The sequence below is a fragment of the Monodelphis domestica genome, chromosome 3 (genome assembly GCF_027887165.1).
Source record: "Monodelphis domestica isolate mMonDom1 chromosome 3, mMonDom1.pri, whole genome shotgun sequence".
In the NCBI taxonomy this organism is placed as follows: Eukaryota; Metazoa; Chordata; class Mammalia; order Didelphimorphia; family Didelphidae; genus Monodelphis; species Monodelphis domestica.
Window position 1 is genome coordinate 142096321 of NC_077229.1, and position 21817 is coordinate 142118137.

Sequence of the window (21817 nt, forward strand, 5' to 3'; positions counted from 1 at the left end):
AAAAGTTAGTCTCAGGGTAACTTTTCCACAGAACAAGTTAGTCATCTATTTGTTTGATCCCTGATTTTACCAGATCCTAGCTAATACTTTTCATTTTTTCCCCTGAATTTGATTGATGACTAATGTCCAAGCAACCACCATGAATTAACTAAACCTTTGCCACTGGGGTAGAAATAGATACATGGCTGAAAGATAATCAGCATCACCTATAGGACTACCTTGTATTAATTTTACTTTAGTATATTAAGGGGTTAGGAATTAGGAATGAATGCTTTCTCCAAATAACAATCATTAACTTTATGAAATTGATATTACAATTACTCTTGAGGCAAACTTTAGTTTTAAATAGAGCAGGGATCAACATCAAGAAATCTGAAAGACATCAAGAAATCTGAAACAATTAAAATATGATTCCTAAAAAGAAAATATTAGATTTCTTCTTCTGTATCCATTAGCAAATAAAATTCCCTTTAATAAAATTCACTTCCTACCTTTCTATGAATTAGGGCCTCTTAGTCATAAATGAGATCATTATCAATATTATACTGTTATAAAAAATAAAATCTGACATAATTAAATTATAATATTTCTGATCATCAATAATATTTATATACTGTTCCAATCCAAGGAAAATCAGTATGGTTAACATAAATATTTATTTGGGATTTTTTGGACACTATTTCCTTGAGAATGATTAGGAATAGAAAATACTAAGAAATGAGTTTTTCTTATTTATTTTTTCATACTTCATATTCCCAAATTTCACTGATATTTATAAAATTTCATGATAATTAATATTAAAAGGAAATAGAAAAAAGCCAACTCAAATAACAGCTACTGTACTTTAATTACAAATGGAACAGATAATTTCATAGCAAAAGATATACTATGGGTCAACATATAGTCACAAAACAATAGCATATAGTAACAGTCAATATAATATACAGAACATACAGTGCAGGTGCTAGTCTTCAGTTCTATTCAAACATCTGCCTGTATTTTTTAAGTATAGGTTATTGGGACAAATGTCTGTTGATCCCTGCTCTATTTAAAACTAAAGTTTGCCTCAAGAGTAATTGTAATATCAATTCATCTACCAACTGTCTTCTGGCCAATTTAAGTAATATTTATTTCATGGCATGCTTTTTATATCTAATTTACATTGCATCACCTCCACTGGCATTCTAATCATTGAAGACTGTAATTAGAACAATCTTATTTTCTTCATAAGTAAAGCATTTAAGAACTCTCTTACCTAAAATGACTATATAGCCATTTTAAAATGTTGTTCCAGGTTTAGTAGGTGTTAAATTGGAAGCTTATTAGGCAATTCTCACATAAATGCTAAGCTAAGTAAAGAAACTACATCTTTCATTGGTATAGCTGGCATGCAATCTCATCTCTTTTACCAAGAAAATATGGGGAAATTATACATCATATACTTAACTTCATATTCAATTGTCAATTAGACACCATCGTCTTATAAGCAAGACAACTGCTAATCTCAGCTTTTGTAAAGGACTGATTAGACTTGCAATTCTCTTTTTAAAAAAAAAAATCAATCCTATATCTACTTTTTAGGAGGAAAAAGCAAAAGTAATTATTTCCAAATGTGTTTAAAAATTTTAGATCACAGGACTATAAATCTAACTGGAAATTACCATGGAGGCCACTTAATTCAAGCTCTTAATTTTAAAGATATAGAAATTGAGGCTCTGGAATACTCAGTTATTTAACTTGCCCAAGATCACATAAGCAATAACCATGAAATGAGATCTGAATTCAAGTCCTCTAACTCCAGAGTCAAAGTTCTTTCCAACATCATAGTATATTAACATATTAAAGCAACTTCTAAAGAAGTTCAACAGTCAGAATTTGTTTCCCAATTCTAAAATATGGAAAATAGACCTATATAATTAGAGACTTGTTCAGTGTGACAAAGGTAATATGGGAAACTCCAATATCAATAAAGATAACCATTTATATCTATACACAAAACCTAGAAAATGGTTGATTTGCTAATGAGGCTATAAAGTAATATGAAAGACAAACAATTTCAAGAATTTCACTTGAAATGTAAGCATATCACATAGATAAGACCAATCAGGGAGAAAAAAAATTGTCTATCCAGGAATCTGGGAATACTTTTTGGATCTAGAAAGTGGTTTTCTAGTAAACAAAGGCTTTATTTTATGAAAGCCTGTAGCTTTGGCATATATTTGTTGAATTTTTATGGAGCCTAATTTTGACATATTCAAATTCTTTATCATCAGAATTCAATTCTACAAACTATAGCTATATTTTTCTACTTTCAATAGAATTTTGAAAAACAAAAATGAAAAATTGTATCTTCTGTAATGTAACTAAAAGGCCCACATAATGCTTGTATATTTGATCAACTTCCTTAAATTTGTTCTATTAAAAACATTCCATATTCTTAACAATGTTCTTTTTCGTAGCTTAAATCAACAAGTAACAGTGTGACAGACAAGAAAATGGAAAATTTTAAGACACTGCCTTGATACACATGAGTGAAACAGATCTATAATTATAAAGCCATAGAATTTAGATTTGCTGTTTTCAAGTAAGCCGGTGTTTCTGAAAAATTTCACTAAAGTATATCAATTGATGAAACCAATCAAAAAAATTTCTTTGTCCATTCCTGATAACTTGGTAAGGAACAAGCAAATTTGTAATGCCTTAGAAAGCTCTAGGATGATCATATTTTCCAATCATGAAAGATTTTATTTTTATGTAAGTCTAGAGCATTAGCATGCTTAAGAACAGTTAATCTGCCCTTATTCTGCTTAACACCAGTTGGCAACGGATTTCACTGATGAGGCAGAACTTGACGAGCATCACTAAAATAGAAGTTTCTCCAGCATTATAAAAATGTTCAGGGGTTAGATTACAGACTACCATCAAATTTCTAAAATAAACAAAATAAACAAAAAAATCCCATAATTTTTTATTATGCAACTTCATGGTCAGTTAAAAGCATTTTCTTATAGATGTTTAGCTTTCAAATGGTTTAATAAATTTGAACACATGAACATATCTTTAGGAAAATGCAAAGCAAGTGCACTTGATTTATAGCATTTTTTTAAGTATTTATGAATACTTAAATTCATTAAAATCCTTTTGCCAAACACTGAGAAACAACTTTCTGAATATTTCCCCAGAAGCCACATCTTAGAATCTGACTTTTGACCGTACTAATCTATTGAAGTGGCTATATCAAATGTCATCAATAAATTATCTTTTTTTTCTTTCCTCATTCTCCTTAACCAATCTTGCTATTAACACAGTTGAATACTGTAACCTATTGCCTACTCAATTCTTTATCATCTATAGCAATTCCTCTCCTTATTTATTATCTTACCTGTCTCACTATTTATCCTCAGTGTCTTTTTCTGAATAATTATACACATCTTTCTTCTTAAGCATTGTGGCTCCCAGTGTACTGTCCTGGACCCTCTTCTCTCTCCTTTAGAGATCTCATCTCTGTGCACGAATTCAATTATTACCTTTATGTAGATGCATCTCAAATCTTTATAACTACAACTTTGGGGAGGGGGGGAGTAGAGGTGAGTGAACTGTCTCACAAGTCCAAATGCCTTACAGACCTCCACCTATTACTTGAAGGACCTGCATATGTTTAACCCAGAGAAGAGAAGACTGAGACAGAGGGAGGAACATAAGTTGTTATCTGGTAGCTGAAGGGTTATCTTGCAGAAGGGCTTAGATCTTTTGTTTGGCCCCAAAGGCAGAACTAGGAGAAATAAAGTTGCAAAGAGGCAAATACAGACTCAATGTCAAGAAAAACTCAATAAGAGGTGTCAAAAATGGAATAATTTGTCCTGAAAGATAGTAGGTTCCCTTATAGAGGTATTTGAGCATAAACTTGATGACCACTTGTTGGATTGTTACAGTAGCAATTTCTTAATGAACTGGAAGATTGCTGAGGTCCATCCCAGATCACAACATCAACTGAATAACTCTTTGCATCTCAATATCAAAATATCCAACATTTTTAGATATTATATGTCAACACGTCCAACTCATTATCTTTTCCCTTAATACGGCTTCTCTTTTAAAACTTCCTCTTTTTGTGTGTGATACTACTACCATTTTTACAGTTTCAAGATTCAAAATTTCAAAGTCATCTGTTTACCCTCAACATCTACAATATCCAATTAGTTACCAAGTCTATCTTCTTTTTACCACTCAAAGTGATACAATCCTATTTCTGGGCCTTGTCACCCCTGGGTGATATACTGGATTGATGTAAACACAAATGAGTACTGGACAGTTGTATGTGCCTCCTACTTTGTCTCGCCCATCTGAACATCTCTCTTCTATAACACATCCTTTACATAGCTATTAAAATAATATGAAGAAATTAGGCTGATGTCATATTCTTGTTAAAAATTCTTCAATAGTGCCCTATTGCCTATCGGAAAAAATATAAAATCCTAAGCCTGGAAAGAAAAAAATCATCATTTTCCTGACTTCAAAGGAGTTTGCCCAACATTTTTTACATTCTTTTTCATGTACTCCAAATTCTTAGCTACAGAAACCTATTTGTTTCTGAATTTTAACATGCCATCACTTGCTTCCATGCATTTAAAAAGGCTATCTCCCAAATCCCTCCCCAACCTGCTTTAAATGAACTTGCTCCTTCTAGTGCAGTCTACTCATTTTATAGATGAGGAAAGTGGCACAAGGAGCTTAAGTGACTTAATGAAGGTCACCTAGATAGTGAAAGAGAAAATGAGATAAAAGGGGAAAGATGAACTTTAAAAGTAAAAAAGGAAAAGGGTGAGAGGCTTGACTGATATAACAGATCCTAAAATAGAAGCAAATAAGCTAACTAAATCTTAGTCAAGTTATTAATCAGTTTTCTGATGAAAGCAGAGCAGCCAATTATATGTACACCATATAGAATTTCCTCTACAGAAAGGAATATGAGCAACAGAACAGCAATTAATAATCACCTGTCCATTCTGATTTTGGCTCAACAGCTAAGATTAAAAGAAAACTGTGAAGTCTTGGCCTAATCAGTCTTAATGATAGTCTAATCAGTAATCAGTCTGACTTCAAAGAATGTAATGTGATAACCAGCTTATTACAATTCAAAAGGTACAAATATTCAGCCCTAAATTTCCAGAAGTGATCAGGAAAAAAGAAAAATCCAATGAGATAAATTGAGATTAGATAAATTTCTTTAAAAGTTGTAATAGAAATTATGTAGAAGATATAAGTTAACAATTAATTCAAAATTTAAAAGCAGCATTCACTCCAAAGAGTACTAAAGAAATGTTTTAAATACAGCACTTTAAAAATTAACTGAAAATACACAGCAATTTGCAATGTAGAATATATGATGTCATTCATTTTTGCCCTGTTATCATCCAATCATTTCTTATCTTTCTTTAAATCGACCAGATTCATTAAAGAAATAAATTACTAGTAAATCAGGCAAGGAAGAAAGGAATTAAAAATTTCAAGTCAATAAAATATCATACTATCACCCCAAGCAGCAATCTGCTAAATAAAATGCCTGAACTAAAATCCTTGGATAATTTGAATTGTCATTTACATACATATATCACTGAACCCCCCCATATTACCTACTTACAACTCTCCTTCCCCATTTCCCCCTCCCCTCAATTCCCCTCTCTCATCTTAGTCCTGGCACCAAGTTAGAGGGTAAGGGGCAAGCCACCTCGTTGTAGTCCTTTGGGCATTTCTATTTAAATCACATGGCTTTCCTTTAAATATTTCAAATAAAGGAGATTATTATTTTAAGGATTGATGGGAAGTTCTAATTCTTCTGCAAAGCTCTTAGTAAAAGCAACAAACCCCAAAAGACTCCAACAATTCTGGGTACAGAAATGAGTAAGAAGAGGATAATGTGTTGAATTACATTTGAGAAATATACCGAGTTATATAATACAAGGTATCTTTAATTCAAATCTCAGATAAGCATATTTTCACTTTTTTTCTTTTCTTGTAAGGGATGAAGTGAATATAACAAGGTCTGGGAGGGATAAATTTGCCAGAAATCTTACAAATCTAATCAAAAGGCTTCAAAGTGAAAAGGGAGATATATATATATATATATATATATATATATATATATATATATAGAGAGAGAGAGAGAGAGAGAGAGAGAGAAAACAAGAGAAAGAAATGCCTTTGACCCTATGCTGGACACCAACATAGAAAGAAGAACAGTAGGAATGCCCAAAAATTCATAGGAGACAAGATCCAAGTAAAGAACTAGTCTCAGATACCTATAACTAACTGCACAAAATAGGACTTAAAAAAAAAAGAAAAAGATGAGCTAGGGTTTCTAAGATACAAAGGCAAATTTGATTTCATAGGTATTGCTGGCATTTGGTGAATAAAACCATTACTAAATTATGGCTTTAGAAAGATGTACTTTATTTAAAAGAAAGGATATATAAACAGGGTGAACAAAGTAACATTGTTTATTAAGGTGATAACATGAGGCAAAATTTAGGAATCAGATAGAACAGGAACAATTCAGGTCACCTGAATTGAGAGAAGTAAATGAGGAGTCCAGGAAATATCATAAACCTGCCACAAAGGTATGATATAATTTCATCCTTCAAAAGGAAGAGGAACAAAAGAAATACTATTCTCAACAAAAAGAGGAATTTAGGTGGATTAGAAATGATAGCAACTTAATGGGGATAACCTAAAATGCAGCCAAAATTTTAGAGAACAAGGACTGAGAGAACAACTAAACTGAATACCATGTATTAAAAATCATCTATATAAACATCAGCCCAGGCAGAACAGGAATATCTCAAGAATTAAATTTGGAGTTTATAGAGAAATAATTTCGACTAAGAAGGGAGAGATGCACAAAGTGAAGCTCTTTTTTTTTTTTTTAGTAAAATCCTGAGAAAGAAGATGTAAGCAATGAAAGGTAAGGGAAGAATAGAAAAGTCCTCTAACATCCAGACTGAAAAGGAAAGCTAAAAATAATTTTTTAAAAGGGTCATTTAGTTGTGTTTTCTAAATAGATTGAGAAAGATCAAAGAAGCAACAAAAAGTTAGAGGTATACCTCTGAGATATTGCAGGTTCAGTTCCAGATGACTGTAATAAACTGAATAGTGCAATAAAATGAGTCACACGAATTTTTTGGTTTATTAGTACATGAAAAGTTAGGTCTACATTATACTGTAGTCTATTAAGTGTGCAATAATGTTATCTCAAAAATAACAAAGTTAATCATTTAATTTTTAAAATTTTATTCATAAAAATGCTAACTATCATCTGAGCCTTCAGCAAGTTATAATATTTTTGCGAGTGGAGCATCTTGACTCAATGTTCATGACTGCAACTGACAAGGATGGTAGTTACTGAAGGCTGGGGTGGCTGTGAATTTTTTTTTTTTAATAAAAACCCTTACCTTCTGTCTTGGAACCAATTGGTTCCAAGGCAGAAGAATGATAAGGGCTAGGTAATGGGGGTTAAGTGACTTGCCCAGGGTCACACAGCTGGGAAGTGTCTGAGGCCAGATTTGAACCTAGGACCTCCCATCTCTAGGCCTGACTCTCAATCCACTAAGCTACTCAGCTGCCCCCTGTAGTAATTTCTTAAAATAAGACAACAATGAATTTTGCTCTTCCTTTCACAAAAGATGTCTCTGTAGCACATGACTATTTAATAGCATTTTACCCACAAAAGAACCTTCAAAATTGGATCAATCCTCTCAAATCCTACTGCTGCTTTATCAATTAAGTTCACATAATATTCTTCAACATTATGTCTCAGGGAATAAAGAAACCCAAGAAGAGGGAGGGATGGGGCAAGAGCCAGTTGGTGAAGCAGTCAGAACACACATAAAATTTATCAATTAGCTTTGCTGTCTTTATATGAGCAGGGTTTGTGGCAATCCAAACAATTAAAATAGTAACATCAAAGATAACTGATGATTGATAATAGATATAATAATTGAAAAGTGAGAGAAATGTGACATATATACATGACATGAGCATATGCCTTGGGTGGCAAACCTAAGGTGTGCCTGCCTCTCAGTGGGCATGTGCAATGTTGTCTGCCAATTAGTTACTAGAAAGGCAGAGGGACTTGGGTGGAGCTGTTCCCTTCCCACACTCTACTGAGCCTCCCTGCCCCTCTGCCTAGCAACCCAATGGAAGCATTTACTCCCTCTCCTGAGCAGAGGACCTGGGCCTATCCCCTCTCTTTCTCCCTCCCCTATCTGTGGTAAAAGGAAGTGGGGCAGTGCAGCACTCCTTGGGGTGGGGGGGTGGGTGAGCACAGCATATGGTCTCTAAAAGGTTTGCCATCACTGACATATGCTATTGGAAAAACAATGACAATAGACTTACTTGATGAAGGGTTGCCACAAACATTTAATTTATAAAAATGATAATATCTACAAAGTACAATAAAGTGAAGCACACTAAAACAAGGTATGCCTATACTCTTTGGCCTGGGTGGGGCAATAATGACTTATAATGAGAGAGAGCTGTTCAAATGTTATTTTAGTTCAGTTATCTCTACCAATAAGAACCACCTTTAGATAGGAAAGAATATTACAAAAATGGCCAAAAGGGAGTTCAAAGCCAAAATAAGAAAAGAATAAGAAAGTACTTGGCAATCTCTAAAGGGGTCAAAGCACCAGGACCAAAGAGATTATATCTTTAGAAGTTAAAATGTATGGTAAATTAAATTCCTGGGCCCCTGACTTGCAGGGTTCATGGCTGACACCTCTGGTAAAACAGTTAGAATGATTTGAAACTAGATGAATGGCCAGTTCCAAAACTGATAGATCTTTGCTTCCTAGATCTGTTTGAACCTAAGTTGTTTAACATTTTTATAAATGAACTAAATAAAGGTTAACAGGGGGCAGCTGGGTAGCTCAGTGGATTGAGAGCCAGGCCTAGAGATAGAAGGCCTTGGCTTCAAATCTGGCTTCAGACACTTCCCAGCTGTGTGACCATGGGCAAGTCACTTAACCCTCATTGACTAGCCCTTACCACTCTTCTGCCTTGATTCTAAGAAGGAAGGTCAGGGTTTTAAAATAAATAAACAAACAAATAAATGAATGAATGAATAAGTAAATAAATAGATAGATGAATATATAAATAAAGGTTACCAATGGTAGAGAGAGAGAAGTCTTATGCCTGGGCTAAAAAACAAAAATAACTTCACCATTGCCAAACAAAACTATTATGACATGACTATAAGATTATAATTTGCCTGATAAAAACACAGGAATATTAACAGACAGAGAGTTCATTGAGTCCAAAAAGAGCTAACTGCAACACAGGAGCCACAGTGTCCAGGAGTAGGGAGGGCAGCAATCATTCTGCTAGGCTCTGCCTTTTCAAACCATTGTGTTAACTATGTTCAGTTATAAGTACCATATTTTATGAAAGAGAGTGATAAGTTGGAGAGTGTCCAGGATGACAAAAAGTTCATGCATTCCATGGGGCGCAATGTAAGCAAGAGTTGGCCTAAAGAAGACATGGGGCAGGCAGGATAGCTTTCTTCAAACATAAGAATGTCTGTTATGTGATAGGAGTCAGAACTAGGACCCAATTCTACCTCTGCCAATAAACAATGGCTTACTCATGCAATATCCAGCAAAATACTTTACTTCTTAACTTTAGTTTCTCACTTCTTTGACACCATCCTCCTCTATTCTTCTGCTCTCTATTACTTTCTTCTGGTCTCTTTCTTCCCTTCACAGTTTTCACCTCATAGCTGATCAGTTCAGCTGTGCACTGTCCAGCACCCTTGAATTTCACCCCTTTGTCCCATAATCTCTCATGTCTCCCTAAATTCCAATGCTGAGCTCTCTCCACTATCCTTCTGTTTCTGGTTGTGTGCTGCTAAACACCGGTAAAGAAAGTCATACAACCCTCTCGGCTAAATTCACAAATTTATGTTAGATTATCTGAATGTGGCCCTTAGTGTTGGACAGCCACCCTTTCATCCTTCTCAGGGTGACTTTATCCCTCTCCCATAGCAACTGCCCCAAACTTCATCCTCTCTCCAGCTCCCTACACCTCTCCTTTTCCATTGTCAGCAGAGAAAATGGTGGCTAAGTCTTGTAAACTCTCTCTTCTCCTCATTCCACATTTTAAAACTTTTATATGTATAAAGTCCCTCATTCATTCATTCATTCAACCTTCATTCCAGTTTCTTAGGAAGAAGTGTCTCATTGCCTTGCCAAGACTGATTGATCCACCTACACTACTGATATCACATCCCCTTCCATTTCCTACTTCAATCATTACCTTTTTTCTCCTTTTCTGGCCAATGTCCCACTGCCCTATGCAGATCTCCAAAAACGTGAAAAAAACTTATGTGATATCATTTCCTCAAGCTATCTTCTCATCCCTCTTTATCATAACTAATCTCCTAAAGAGTCACCTACCTTCAATGTCTCCACTTCTTTATCTTTTATCAATTGTCAAATCTTTTCCATCTTTCAACAACATGACTCAACAAATTGGTATTTTGAAGGTCATTGGTGACTTCAGCTATTAAACCAGTTGGTCTTGTCTTCACCCTCACCTTTCCTCCCAGACATTATTTCATCCTGTGGCTTCATGGCACTGCTCTTTATTCCTACATGTCTTATGTCTCATATTCAATCACCTTTGCTATATCATCATCTTTTTTCCCCACTTACTAACTGTGGATTCCCCTTTCTCCTCAAGACTTCTTACCTCTCCATAACATTCTACAATGAACTCATCCCCTCCCAGGGAGTTTAATTAATATATTCAGACAAACCTAAAATCTACTTTTGCCCTAATTTCCCCTTGAAATTCCAGTTGATTACTAAACTTCTATATTTCACATTAATCTCCAGTTTTTAGATTAGATTACTAATCTAGACCGTTAGAACACCTGGATGTTTTAGCCACATCTCAAATTCAACATATCTAAAACAGAATTAACTATCATCCCTGGTGTTAAACAGACTCATTCTTTCTGACAAATTTCTCTATTTCTGTTGAGGGCAACATCTTCCCAACCAACATGATTAACTTACCCTCTTCTCCCAATACAAATTCAGATTCAATTCCTTAGCATTTGTTAATTGTCAGGAACTATATGTCTATTTAATCAATTATAGATTCTACCTCTCTACCTATAAGCCAGCCTCTTCTTCACTCACATTACATTAATTAACTCTCACTTAAACTATTATAACTGCATCCTAACTGATCCAATACATAGTCCACAGAACTGCCTGAGTCATCTTTCTATGTCACAGGTCTGACCACATAATGACAAATTTTCTATAAATCCCTATTGCTTCTAAAATTCGAAAATATGCAAGTTAAAAGGGCTCTAGATAATATAAACTACTTGGGAATCTACTTGTCAAGACAAACCCAGGAATTATAAGAACACAACTACAAAACACTTTTCACATAAAGTCAGATCTAAACTGGAAAAACACTCCTTGCTTATGGATAGGCTGAGCTTATAATAAAAATAACAATTTTATCTCAATTATTTTACCTATTCAGTACCATACCAAACAAACTACCAAAAAATATTTTATGGAATTCAAAAAAAATAATAAAATTAATCTGGAAGAACAAAAAGTCAAGAATATCAAGGGCATTAATGAAATGATATACAGGATGATTTCAGAAAGAGCTGAAAAGAACCTTCATGAACTACTGGAAAGTGAAATAAGCAGAACCAGGAGAACATTGTACACAGTAACAGCAATACTGAATGATGATCAACTATGAAAGTCTTAACTAGTCTCAGTAATATAATGATCCAGGACAATTCTGAAGGACTACTGACAAAGAATGCTATTCACCTTGAGAGAAAGAAATGTTAGTCAGAATGCAGATCAAAGCATGCTGACTTTCACATTAGTTTATTTGTGTTTTTATTTAGAGGTTTTAGTTTTATATGAGTATTCTTTTACAACCATTGTGTTTTGCATGATAATACATATAAAATCCAGATCAAATTGCTTACCATCTCCTAGAGGGAGGAAAACAATTTGGATCTTGTAATTTTGGAAAATGTATGTTGATAATTGTTATTACACATAATTGGGAAAATAAAATATTTTCTAAAAAGGTAAAAAATATGAAAACTTCAGTCTACTATTAAAGCTTTCAACAATGTGGCATTGGCCTACATTTTAGGGCTATTTCCAATAATTCCCACTCATGCCCTCTGTTATAGACAAATGGCTGGCCTACCCATTCCAAAACTATATTCTTTCTCGTATAGCTAAGTCTGTACACAGGTTTTCTGTCATTCTACTTCTTCCTCTTAGATGCCATAACTTCCTTGAAGGCTCCTCTCATGGTTTAACTTTTATAGAAATGTCTTTCCTCATTCCCCAGTTTTTAATGCACTTTCTTCCTTCTAATTATTTTGAATGTATCTATTTGTATATGTTGTACACCCTAGTTTAATGAAAACTGCTTGACAGGAAGGACATTTTTCTTTCTCTTTTCCATTATCTCCCCAACATATGGTATAGTGTCTTGCACAGAAAATCTACCTAACAGTTAAATTAAATAGAATTGAATCTGTTTAATAGTGGGCTGATGAAATTATTTCCAGGATCATCTCAAACCCTAAAAATCTATAATTCTAATAAATTAAGGGTAAAATTATAGTTTTAATTATGCCTTGTATAGCTCCAGATTATGATGAACATTCCCATTGAAGTAACTTTTCTCATAAATTCTTACAAATTTGGGAAAGATCAAGTGATATAAGATGTTATATGTAGAGACAATTTTGCATTTTGCACTCATATTTCTAGCGCTTACCACATAGCAAGTATTTAATAAATTATTATTGCTTGACTGATTGCATATTTTTAATTTCTCAAATTGGCAGATTGAAATATCTCCAAATAATATATGTTAACTATAAAAAGATGTGATTTCATTGGTGCTGGTTTCCCCAGTGCCAACACAGATCATTAAGAGCTCTATGTTTCACTTGAAATTTTTCTGTTTCATGGCCAATGAAAATTATCAGCTAGTAAGCTATGATATGATATTGAGCCTTTCAGAATTTAGGTACACTGGTTCTCCTGTGAAAGATTCATTAATAGATAGATTGCATGTTTCACAATACAATTACTTGAAATTTTTTGGATTGGTTGTTTTCAATATTAATTAGTGATAAAGGCTCCACTAAATAATAAAATATATGACCAACAATTGGGCAACGGCAAAGAAATGATGGTCTATTCATTACTGAATTGTAAGAAATGATAAATACCTAATTTAGAGGAAAGTAGAAAGACTGAAAAAATAATGTGTAATATAAAAATATATATATACAAATGACTTCAACAATAAATATGCATTTATCAAGCACCTATCATGTGCCACCAGGCTTTGTGCTAACTTGTAAACTAAACCAATATGAAGGGTCATGACATTGTTCAAATAAAAGTAATCAATCATAGTACCTACTGCCAAAATTAAAGTATTGATTCCTTCATGCAATTGCTGACCAAATTGTTTTCGTGAGGAATAAACTTAGTATAAAAAATTTTAGTGGGGAGTGGGAGGTAGCTATTGGGAAGTTCCACTGTTTTATTTTCATAAATGCATCAATAAATGCATTTTTAAGAATTAAATTAACATTTAAAAGCAGGGCATTAGATTACTGATTTTTTTTAACCCATCCCTTCTTAGAATTGATACCAAGTATCAGTTCTAAGGTAGAAGAGCTGTAAAGACTAGCCAACTGATTTTAAGTGACTTGCACAGGGTCACACAGCTATGGTCTGAGGCTGCATTGGAACCCAGGTCCTCCTGACTCCAGATCAAAAGGTCTATCCACCTAGCTGCTGCAGATACACTGATTTTTAAAAGTAATACTAAGGTTAACAAAATATGAAAGAAACTTTTGAGATTAGCCAAATGAATGTGGATTTTCATCAGTAAATACATAAAATATTGTCTTAGAGAAAAAGATATACACATTTTTAACTCAAACATACCTACCAGTGATAGTTTTGGGCTTTTTTGCCATATATTCCTTCCATTTCCTTGTACTCAGTTGGCTTGGTGGTGGAATAAGTATGTTACTTATACTACAAGGTAAGACAAAGAGTGCTCCAACCTGAAAGGGCAAAATCCAAAGAATAAATATTATTCAAATGCGCATACACTAAAAAAAATAAAAACTTTTTGTCATAATATTTTATTTATTCATCCCATTTGAATAAACTTTCATTCAGTTGTGTTTCTGTTTATTTTTTCCACCTAGAAAAATAAGTTACATTTCATTTGTTACTGAAATTTGCAACCTTGAGATTTTCTTAGAACCACAATTGTATAGGAAACCTCAGGTAAGTTTTAAAGTTTGAAAATTGTAGAAGATTGTGATTTTTGTCATCCAACATTTTCAGGCATCCACATCTATGCAATTACTTTGACTAGATTATTATCATATTGTGCTATAAGCATAACAACTCAAAGATAATCAAGATAATTTAGTCATATTGGTTAGGTGGTAACCGAAAATAACACAACTGGTGCTGTGAAATATGCCAGAGTTTCTCATTTCCTTCTAAGAATAGTTCATAAAAGAAAATATTGATCTATTTCTCACTTTCATCACATAATTAATTGCTTGTACTCAAATCTGAAGACTCCAATTTATCTTTAGCTATTTCCTTTCTCTCTGTAAGTGCCAGTAAGGTCTACCAATTAAGGATTAAGTATGGTCATCTTTTTTAAAAGTTATTTTAGTGAAAAGGTCTTGCTTCAATAATCCAAAAGGGTCAACACCCCTCCCCATTTTTTAAACCATTAACTAGGCAATGGGGGTTAAGTGACTTGCCCAGGGTCGCATTACTAGGAAGTGTCTGAGGCCAGATTTGAAACACGGACGTCCCATCTCTAGGTCTAGCTATCAATCCAATGAGCCACCCAGCTACCCTTTCCCCTATTGAAATCCTTACTTTCTAGTAACAACTCTAAGAGAGAAGGGCAAGGAGTAGGTAAACAGGATTGAGTGACTGGCCCAGGGTCATACAGCTAGTATTAAAGGCTAAATTTGTACCCAGGTCCTCCCAACTCCAGGACTGGAGCTCTATCCATTGTGCCACATCACTGCCCTAAGAGAACTCTTGCAAATACTTTAGAGTTAAAGCAAGTCTTAAAGAATTTTAGCTTACTTTTTTTTTAGGACTTGATATAAAAATATTTTATTTACTCCACACTAATAAGATTGATTATATGCCGTATTCTGCCAAGATTTTTACTTTATATTGTATTATTATAGTTTCTAGAAAATATAAAAGTATGGTTCAATTGACAAATGGTATCTGCTTTCCATATTCCAGCATCTCTATGTATGGAAAGTTTTATCACCAATAGGCAAGCCACTTACTTGGTCACAGCAACAAAACCAAGAAAAATACAAAATGAATTTTAGTCCTGTACAGTCCCCTTTTGCTTCTGAACAGAAAATGGAGCAAACTACTGATGATAGTTTTGAGCTTTTTCCCATATATTCCTTCCATTTCTTTGTACTCAGCTGGCTCACTGGTGGTTTTAAGAACCATTTTTTTTAGACTATCAATCAATCAGCGTGTATAAAGCACCTATTACGTGCTAGCACAGAAAGTGCTAGGCCTTGAAGATGCAAATACAAAGTATTTAATTAAGTAATCATCTGTGTACTAATCTGAAAACTCCAATTTATTTTTAGATATTTCTTTCTCTGTATAAATGTCAATTAAGTGTTATAGTACTTTAATATAAATCTTTTAGTTACTTAATAGCTCTCTGCCCTCAAGAAACTAGTATTCTATATATGTATATATTGAGACTATATACAAAATATAAACAAAAAAAGGGAATCAAGCAAGCAAGTCTTCATTTAGAAGGTGGCAACATTTGATTGGATGCTATAAGGAAATAAGGCATTTTAACAGAAGTGAGTTGAGAAAGCATTCCAGACAAGGGTGACAGTCAGAATGAAGAGACAGGTATATGTGAGGAACACTAAAAATGTCAGTCTGAATAGACTTGTAGAATGTGAGAAATGGAGGAATATATAGCCCAAGGTTGGAAAAATAATTACAACAGTATTGATGATGATGATGATGATGATAATGATGACACATAACAATTGCTAACACTTATATAACACTACATGCCAGGAATTGTGCTAATTGCTTTACAGTTACTATCTCATTTGAACTTCACAACAATCCTTGGGGATAGGTGCTATTATCTTCATCATATAAGATGCGTGAAAACTGAGGCGGACAGAGGTTAAGTGATTTGACCAGGGTCACACAGGTAATGTCTTGGGCCAGACCTGAACTCAGATCTTCCTATCTCTAGGCTCAGTGTTCCATCCACTATGCCAGCTGGCTGTCTTACAACTACCAAGTAGGTAGAGGTCAGATTGTGAAGAGCAATATTATGAAGCCATGAGGAACCACTAGAATTTACTGACTAGGGAAATAATATGGTCGAATCTACACTACAGACAAATCATTCTATTACTCATCATGTAGAGGTAAAATTTAGAATTGGGAAAAGACTTTAAAAATGAAGACTAAATATGAAATCACTGTACTAATTTGGATAAGAAATTATGAGAGCCTGAATAAGGGTTCGGAAATGTGAGCAGAGAAAAGAAGATGTATACAAGGATTAAAAATGACAAAAATTGACAAATAATTGGAGATGTCGTGTGAAGAAAAACAGTAGAGGATAACATACAAGTTAAAAACCTGAGTGAGTTGAAAGATGGTAGTACTTTCAACAGAAAAAAGGGAACTGAAAGGAGGAATGGGTTTAGGTACAAAGATAATGTGATCCTGTTTTGGACATTATGAGTCTGAAATGTATACTGGACACTCAATTTAAAATATCAACTAAATAGTGGGAGTTGCATGACTTAGCTCAAGAGAAAAGCTAAAGCTATCATAAAGATCTAAGAGTCACTTAGATAGAAATTATTATTACCTTAGGATATGATGAAGCCACCCAGTGAAAAAGTGCAGAGAGAAGAAAAAAGAGCCCAGTTCATCACCTTGAGGTCAACCTACATTACATATTATGATGTAATATGGATTACAAACCAGCAAAAGGATAGAAAAAGAAAAACCAGTTAGTCAGGAGTAGAACCAAGAGAGGAAAGTACCATGGAAACTTAAAAAGAAGAAAATATCCATGAGGAAAGGGTGATCAAAAGTATCAAATGCAACCGAAAGGTTGAAAAAGATGAAGACAAAAGTTCACTATTTGGCAGCTGAGAGATCATTGGTAACTTTGGAGAAAATAATTCCAACCAAGTAATGGCAGTTTTATAAACATTAACCTGAATCTTGGTACTCTAAATATGAGATCATTGTCCAATGACAAAATTGTATCAATATTGTCATTCTCATTTCACATGAAACCAGAAGACAAAAAGTTCAATCAATCAAAAACCATTTATTAGAGGACTACTACACTTTTACAAAAATGTCTAAGAGAATTATAATCATTCTTTTCCTCATTCCAAAGGAGGAGGAGCAAACTTGATACACTTTTAAAAAATTATCTTTTTCTATGCCTAAGAAAGTATTATGTTATCTGAAAAAATCTAAGGGCCCTCTAAAAAAATACTTTAAAATTACATGCCCAGATGCAACAAGAATGACACAAATATAGCGAATTTTGACACTTTAAAACACAGGCTATTAAAGTCAACAATTGCTATTTAATTCTTAAGTCAGCACCACCCCTCTATAATTGTTAAATCTAAAAGGAATATGAATGTACATGTAAAACAAATTTAACACTGTTAAACTTCCAAAGTACTTAATATTTTTCATAGCACCTTCTAATTCATCATTTCACTTAATCTATATAATAATATTTTCATATAGGCAAAGCACAGATTATTTATCTCCACTTTGCAAATAAAGAAACAAGGTCCAATATCAGTTAGGAAATTTGCCAAAAGCAGTCAGTACTCTTCCCAAAAAAGAAAAAAAAAGGTTCTCTTTTTTTATAGGAATCCTATGCAAATTCTTCTGTAAAAGGAAGAATCTCTTTGTAAAGGGAATTATAGATCCCTAATTCACATAGTTTGAAAATTCAGATTTGGGTACTTTTAAGTTTTATTAGAAGGCAACATATCTATAGTAGTGATTACAGTAGGGATCACTATAAGATTTTTAGAAATCAAATTACAAAAAATTTTCAATGAAAATTAATTTACTTTTGTCATCTAAATACTTGGGAAATTTTGCAATAATAACTTTAATTTGATGAATACTATAATTACTTCATAATTTTTATACTGCAGGGTATTTGCACATTCATTTACACATATTGTGAAAAAAAATTTTTACATAATTACAATTACACAAATTATTGCTGGCTAAGTTCTGTACTCTCAAAAAACTATTTTTAAAGGAACATAAAACATAACACACACACACACACACACAATTTGGTGGACTAGTCTATTTTCAATCTCCTGCTCTCCCATCCTTCAACAAGCAGTCCCCCATGTCTGTAAGGCACTCCCTCACTTCTCACCTTCACAGCACTGCCTACAGAAGAAGCCCCTTCCTGGGTTCAGCCCACATCGCTCTCCTCTCCAGTTACATAAACTCTCTCACTGTTTAAATTAGTGAATTATTTTTATATGAATGTCTAACCCTGTGTCTTGCACATAAAAGGTATGTAATATGTATGTAATAAAGGGATTTAAATCTTTAAGCTGGGCAAACCATGCCCTGATTGGTAAATTCCTCGCTTGACCCACAGACCTAGCTAATGCCAACCATGATTCCTTTGCCACCCTGGTTTTCTATCTTCTTGCTATCTCCCCTGCAATTGCACACACACACATACTCCTACCCCTTGTCTGGCTCAGAAACCATAATTAAATCAATCCTACTATCATTCCTGAAAAGCAAATGATGTCACTCTATTCCTATCCCAAATGCCTTCCCATTGCCTCCTTCTAAAAGATTTTAAGCAGCTAAAGGATAAGGATTGTCTCACTCTTCTGTATTTGTTTTCTGAGCACATTGCTTACCAAACTGTTTTTATTCATTTAAAATGAATTCACAATGCTAATCTATTAGAAGAGTTACAAATTTCTCTAAAGTTGATTTCTAAGATAAGCACTGGCAAAATTAAAGAGCTGAAAACAATGGTAAATTCAGAGAAATATGTGGAAAGCACAATCAGAAATAATTGTCACATAGCAAATTAATATCAAAAAAAGTTTGTATGCCATTATCCTAATCCCCAGAATAAAGATGAAGACATAGTCTAACACTGAAAAAAATCAATGCATACTAAAATGACAAAATTATAAAATGATTTTATATTTAAAAAATATATGTAATCCAAATATTCTTTATTTCATTTTTAATTGTTCACTTTATATGTACAGGGTGTTTAAAGAATAAACACACATGGAGTTTGAAATGCTTAAAAATTTTATCCATACAACTTGGCCTAGCTGGTCAGCTATATTTCTCCCAACTTAAAGATTCTGTTAAAGTACAAAATGTAAATAGGGATAGGATGGATGTGAACATTTTCAAGTAAAAACAGATGAAAAAATCAACATATAAGGACACCCACCCGAACATAAAAAGGTTAAATTTTTGACATCCATTTTTAAAAAAATACCTTTCCACAGGTAGCTCAGTGGATTGAGAGCCAGGCCCAAAGACAAAAGGTCCTAGGTTTAAATCTGACCTCAGATCCTTCCTATGACACTGGGCAAGTCACTTAACCCCCATTGCCTAGCCCATACTGCTCTTCTGCCTTGAGTAATATTGATTCTAAGGCAGAAGGCAAAGATTTAAATAAATAAAAAAATTAAATTAAATAAACATACCTTGCCACAGAGAGATGAAATCTGTTCCAACAGCAACTTGGAATTCTCTTTTGTATTATTTCTTGTCAATCCTCTGTATTTAGTTGTTAAAGTCAAAATGGAACACAAATCTAATTGCCTTTAAATTTTTTTCATACAAATATCTCCTCAGTATTAAGAAATACATAAATATTGCATTAAAAGGAATCTCTTCCTTGTGTTTTAATTCCTTAAGCAGGAAAAAAAGTTTGTAATTATTAAAAATAAAGAAACAGTACTTCTATACATAAAGATTCTTGGAGAAGATATGCATAAAATTCATTATTTACATTAGTAGTTTAAATCTATTCCTTTGAAATAAATCTTTAGGTTTGACCTTTCCATTTTCATATGAAGCAGCAGAAAGCATGCTAGATCTTGAATTTCAAATTTAAATCCTTGACCTGCCACTTACTACCCTGTGTGACTTTGGGCAAGCAGCTTAACCATTCTAGGTCTTTTGTATGCAAAGAGGGAAGAAATGGATTTGTTCTAGATGCCCAAGAAGGTCCGTTTCAGATCTAAATCTGATACAATCCTATAATCTGATACAGTATACAGGTATGTGTATACAAAAAAAAATTTATAATCTAAAAATGTATAAGTACACTAGCCCATAAAAGCTGTTGTCCAACATATCTGCCAGATTCCAAAGTTGTCTTATGATTTCAGCATCCCCTGTTCAGTAAATATACCACCAGAACCATACTGAAGAACTTAGACATTAAAGGTACCAAAGAAAGAGCTGTATTGCTATCACTAGAATAAATAGCCTTTCAAAAGAAGTAAACAAAGAGACTCCACCAATAAGCAAAAGGATAAAGGAGCTCAAGGAGGCAAATACTTTTCAGTAACAAAGGAAACCCTTCCACACTCTGAAACATATGCATTTGAAAGGTATACATATTTAAAAATCATCACTTTTCATGCCACTAGAAATTAATTGTTTTTATTTTTTCAAGTACTCTAAGTCTCCAACTTGTTTTGAATTTAGGGATAATTCCTCTATGGAAACCATGTTTAAGATGGAGATTCTAATTCTAGCAAGATTGGAAAAATCTGGGGATTAATGTTTTCTACCACCTGTTACAATTAATCAAATAATATGTACTTTCCTGTCCACCCAAGAAACTACAGTGTGCTTTCAGGGCATATTTTGCTCCTTAAATTTCCCTTTATCTGCTTTTCAAAATGTGCAGTTCCTCCAAAAAGGAAAGACTTTCAGTTCAGTTAGAGATAAAATGAGTAAAATGCAAATATATAATTGAGGTCAAAACTTGAGTAAATGACTTTTAGCTGAAAATATAAGGTCAGAGCAGCCAAGTAGCTCACTAAAGACAGGAGGTCCTGGGTTCAAATGTGACCTCAAGATACTTCATAGCTGTGTGACTGCGTAAGGCATTTAGCTTCAAATGCCTAGCCCTTATCACTCTTCTGCCTTGCCAATATTTAGTATTTATTTTAAGGCAGAAGGAAAGGGTTTACATATGTAATTTTTACACATGTATATTATATATAATACTTACATGTTTATGTTTATAACATAAAAATAAAATATTTGTTTTGTGCACACATACCAACCTGTGTGCACATGCATGCACATGTGGGTGTGTACACACACACACACACACACACACACACACACACACACACAAAATGTCCTAGCTGGGGAGTCAGAATGCCTGTGTTTCAAACCTAGTTCTGATCCTAACCACTTGTGAGATCTTAAGCAAGTCACCATTGTTCCCCTCTCTAGGCCTCAGTTTCTTCATCTGTAAGATGAAGGGAGTAAACTAAATGATCTCTCAAGTCCTTTCTAGGTTTAAATCCATATGACCATGATTGGTTATCACAATTTTATCTGGTTTGATAAGGGTAAAGAAGAATACATCCAGA

At 33.7% G+C, this 21817-nt stretch overlaps 1 protein-coding gene across 3 annotated transcripts in view; it reads right to left on the minus strand.

The window, feature by feature from the left end:
• The window catches only part of MTBP (MDM2 binding protein), a 93987-nt gene that overhangs the window by 52959 nt on the left and 19211 nt on the right, over window positions 1-21817 (minus strand). For all 3 annotated transcript variants that reach the window (XM_007488256.2, XM_007488255.2, XM_007488254.2), the window contains exons 10-11: window positions 19904-19976; window positions 14032-14149 (exon numbers count right to left, since the gene is read on the minus strand). In XM_007488256.2, the coding sequence (XP_007488318.1) occupies window positions 14032-14149; window positions 19904-19976 (191 nt within the window). The remainder of the gene's footprint in view (window positions 1-14031; window positions 14150-19903; window positions 19977-21817) is intronic.